Raw genomic sequence first — 4410 nt, forward strand, 5'->3', positions numbered from 1 at the left:
ATATAGCCAAAACCCAAAGGGTTTGCTCATTCCTAAAATTTTAGGTTTGAGCTCTCTCAAATGCTATAAACTTCTTTGGGGTCGGTCCATACAGACATTTACTCTCGCTTTAATTGGAATCTCTGCAAGTGGGTGGTGAAATGAGTCCTCGAAGATTAGTCGAGGTATGCATAAGCTGGCCACGGCACCTGACTTATATAAAAAACAAAACAAAAACCAACAGCCAAAACACAAATATATAGTCGTATTTGATTTCAGAATCCTTAACAATTTATTTTTGTTTAGCTCGACTTATTTATTCGGCAAAAACGGTGGAAAAAAAAAGAAAAAAAGAGTAGTAGTTCTTAAGACATCCAAAACGAAGCCTAAGTGATCAACATCACATAAATTAAATAACATGAACACGGTTGATTGATAAAACGAATTCCATTTCGTACAAACATGGTTGAAAATAGTTGTTTTCTGCATAAGATTTTTGAATTAAATCAAACACAGAAATAAAATTACTAAAAGTATAAATTATATTTCTATCTAGGAATTAAATTTTTAGCATTCTATTCCCTACTCGAGAAAATTCTTAGCAATTTGATTCGTATTAAAGATATTCATATATACTGAAGATTTCGGTCATAGACGAGAAATTCAATTTTGATGATAAATTTGAAAACCCTCGTTCAATTTCAGGCTGCTCCACGGACCACAAGGATACTAGGAAGACAACAATGGAGTCCGCCCAGAAATGAACAGTTTCTTCTCTAAGCAACGCTTCATTAAGCAGAATTTTCGCTCCATTTCCTTACCTTTCCCCCCTCTCTCTTCTCAAACAAAATCACACCCAACAAGACACAAGTCGCTCAAGGGCCAGAGAGTCTTGGACCTCGTTTCTCCGAAATCAAATTTTACTAGAAATGGTCGCCAATCTCATCTTCGGCTCATTCAAGACATTTTGCCATCGAATTCAAACGACCCTGATGAACACGTTGGACCCTTCATTTGTTATTCCCACGGGGAAGGGTTGAGAGCTGACCCAAGTGTTTTATCACACGCTCTGAGTTCCCGTGGCTGTGTAAGAACTGCATCAGTTGGAATTCAACTTCACTGCTTGGTAATTAAAACTGGGTACTTGAGCAATGTTTATGTTGGCAGTTCTTTGATCAGTTTTTACTGTAAATGCAGTGATCTAAGGTATGCGTACCAAGCGTTTGATGAAATGCCAATGAGAAATGTAGTGTCATGGACGACAATCATTGCCGGGTTTGCACAAGAGTGGCAAGTTGATGTGTGTTTGGAGCTTTACCATTGGATGAGATACTCAACTGTGAATCCCAATGATTTTACACTAACTAGTGTTTTGAGTGCTTGCACGGGTAGTGGGTGTCTTGGAAAGGGGAAGAGTGCTCATTGTCAAGCGATCCAAATGGGTTTCGATGCGTATGTGCATGTTTCCAATGCTCTCATCTCATTGTATTTCAAGTGCGGGGATGAAAATGAAGCGGCATATATCTTTGAAAACATGTGCATTAAAGATCTTGTGTCATGGAACTCTATGATTGCTGGCTATGCTCAGCATGGGTTTTCGTCGCAAGCAATTGATCTTTTCGAAGAAATGAGAAAGAAGAAAGTGAAACCCGATGCCATCACTTTCCTCGGGGTTCTCTCTTCATGTCGCCATGCGGGTCTTGTTGAACAAGGCCAGTTTTATTTCAACTCAATGGTCGAATATGGTTTGGAGCCAGAAGTAGACCATTACTCATGCATTGTGGATCTTCTTGGTCGAGCCGGGGATTTAGAAAAGGCTCGGGGTTTGATAAAAAATATGCCTATTGATCCCAATGGGATTATATGGGGCTCACTTCTTTCTTCGTCAAGGCTTCATGGAAATGTTTGGATTGGAATTGAGGCTGGAGAGAGAAGGCTTGAGCTTGAACCAGAGTGTGCTGCTACTCACCTGCAGTTGGTGAACTTATATGCCAGTTTTGGTTTCTGGGACCAGGTAGCAAGGGTACGGAAATTGATGAAAGATAAAGGGTTGAAAACAGATCCTGGGCATAGCTGGATTGAAATCAGGAACAAGGTGTATCGATTTGGAGCAGAAGATAGTTTAAATTCCAAAACAGATGAGGTCCTGGCTGTGGTGAATTGTTTGGTAGATCAAATAAGAGATTCAGGTTATGCTTGTGAACTATATCAACTAGAAGCTAGTCTTGGTTTGCAGACAGAAGTATCTCCGTGAAATGGACCCTGATGTGCTATTTTTTACGACTTGATAATTGATATTCTGACTCCCTTTTGGCTTCTCGCATTTGGTTAGGTTTGCTTCTTGCTTTTCTTTGTGCTTGCTTCATATTCTTGTTGATCTATGCATTTATCTAATAAATATAGCCCATTTCTGCTTGTCCATTCAAATACTGGAGCTTATGGTACACAGATTATTATGCTTTTTTCCATTTCCTAAAGCTTATTGATTTGTGCAGTTTGATTCTGTGGTCTCACCAGTTTCATTTAATCTCCCAGAGTTTTATGATTCTATTATACCAGACCTGGGCTTTCACATTTTATCATTTGTGTTCTTTTGTCCATGATACTAGAGTTCGATTAAGTAATAAGAAAACTGAATGGCTCCAACAGGGTAGGGACGAGTGGATGACCATTTTGAGAAGAAGAGAGAATTCTAAAAAAGTTGGTGTTCCTTACTATCAGCCTATAAGAAGCATTCCAAATGCTACAAAAGGGGAACATGTGGTTGCAGTTTGGCCTTCTTGGCCTGTTACAGTAGCTGGCGAAGCTATCAGGGGACGGATACTGTAGAGATTTGATACTTTTGGAAAGTTAGATAAGGTAACTTTCCTCCTTTTTAAATTTAATAATGGTTGACTTGCATTTCATTTTTTGTACCAGATTAGAAAATGGTTGACTTGTATTTAGGTTTGACTGTGAGAGAAGGAAAATTGTTATTTCAGGTTACTATATATTCCTGAAAGTTGCATATATTAGTAGAATCTTCATTTTGATTATTGATTGCTTGTTGCTTAAATTAGTCACGAAATACAAATTATCCTATTTAAAATTTCAGTTAGTAATTTCCATAGTCTGGGTACCTGTTTATTTTCAAGCCTTGATATTCTGTTCTGTCTTAAAATATGCCAATGGTTCAAAGTTGTTAGCTTTCAAAAGTTGATGTAATTACTCTGCTAGTCATTCTTCATTGTGAGGTCGGTGCACTAAAATAGTAAAATAGGTGAGAGATTGTTAACTTTCAATGTTTGTAAACACCTGTGCAAGCAAATTATACCCACCCAAAAAAAACAAAAGTTGGTTTGAGCTTGCTTTTGCTTCAAGAAAAGTGCAGTGAACAGTAGACAAAATAGCAAGATCACCACACATAAACGGCCAATAATATCATAAGACGGAAAACAACTGAGCGACCAACTATTGTTCAAAAGCAATGGTCTACGTTTGAAACCAGAACAACTGCTGAAATGTCAATATGGCCGTCAATATACATGATAGAATGAGAGTACCTCCGTCGGGTGGATTTGGTGTTTCAATCCTGCAAAATCTGACTTCTTTTCCATCAACCTAAGAAGATAGCACAAGAGCTTGGAAACTCTGAGGAGGAAAACTAACCATATCTTCTAATCCTCAAAGTTCATGTAGTATAATCCACGGTCTAACCCCCTTTGCAATTGGTACTATCCTTGAGTTCACTTTAGATAAGTTCGGGAAGGTGTTAAATTTGACCTGCAATTTAAGAAACAAGTGCACTCAATACCAATAAATAGAGGTAAAGCCGTAAATAATTAAATGAACCAAAAACACGCCCATACATTTCTGTTGTTGAAATGTTGTGTGGCCAACTTTGTCATCTCATTCAGTATCTCCTCGGTGTTAGGAGGAGTATTCTTCAAAAGGATTTGTGAAAGTAATCCGGGGACGTTCAAACCTGTACGACATATGCACAATCAAAACCCTATTATACACATCATAAGTATAAGGTGAAATTGGCTCACACTTAACTTTTGCAAAAAAATACCACGTAGACATATTGATGTTAATCCTATCTGTAAATTCTGCCTTAAGAAATTTGAAACCATAGAGCATGTTATGTTCCAATGTAAGATAGCTAGGCAGGTTTGACATTTGGCACCTCTCCTGCTTGATTATTCTGTTGATTGGGATAACATGTCATTTGAACAATGGTGGACATCTTGTTTGTTAATATTACCCTCTGATGGTGATGTTATAGAGGAGGCTGGGCTAGTAGCATTTCTTTGTTGGGCATTATGGAAATCTAGGAACAAGGAACACTAAGAGAACAAACCTAGAGACCCATCTGTCATCCTTGAGCAAGGGATTGCAGGTTGGTTAGAATTCAAGAATGTTATTGAAATGACAAAGGGGAATGTACCT

General features: G+C 38.1%; 1 protein-coding gene across 2 annotated transcripts; it reads left to right on the forward strand.

Annotated features, from left to right (window-relative positions):
- The first annotated feature begins 644 nt into the window (after nucleotides 1–644).
- LOC131323206 (pentatricopeptide repeat-containing protein At2g37320) lies at nucleotides 645–3160 on the forward strand. 2 transcript variants are annotated; one of them, XM_058354897.1, is made up of 2 exons: nucleotides 645–2168; nucleotides 2701–3149. In XM_058354897.1, exons 1-2 carry the CDS (start codon nucleotides 740–742, stop codon nucleotides 2814–2816), a joined length of 1545 nt encoding a protein of 514 aa, XP_058210880.1. In that variant the 5' UTR covers nucleotides 645–739; the 3' UTR covers nucleotides 2817–3149. The 2 variants fall into 2 exon arrangements, with proteins under 2 accessions (XP_058210880.1, XP_058210881.1); XM_058354898.1 differs by having other exon boundaries at nucleotides 646–2168; nucleotides 2475–3160.
- The last annotated feature ends 1250 nt before the right edge of the window (nucleotides 3161–4410 follow it).

The sequence above is a fragment of the Rhododendron vialii genome, chromosome 4a (genome assembly GCF_030253575.1).
Source record: "Rhododendron vialii isolate Sample 1 chromosome 4a, ASM3025357v1".
Taxonomy (NCBI): domain Eukaryota; kingdom Viridiplantae; phylum Streptophyta; class Magnoliopsida; order Ericales; family Ericaceae; genus Rhododendron; species Rhododendron vialii.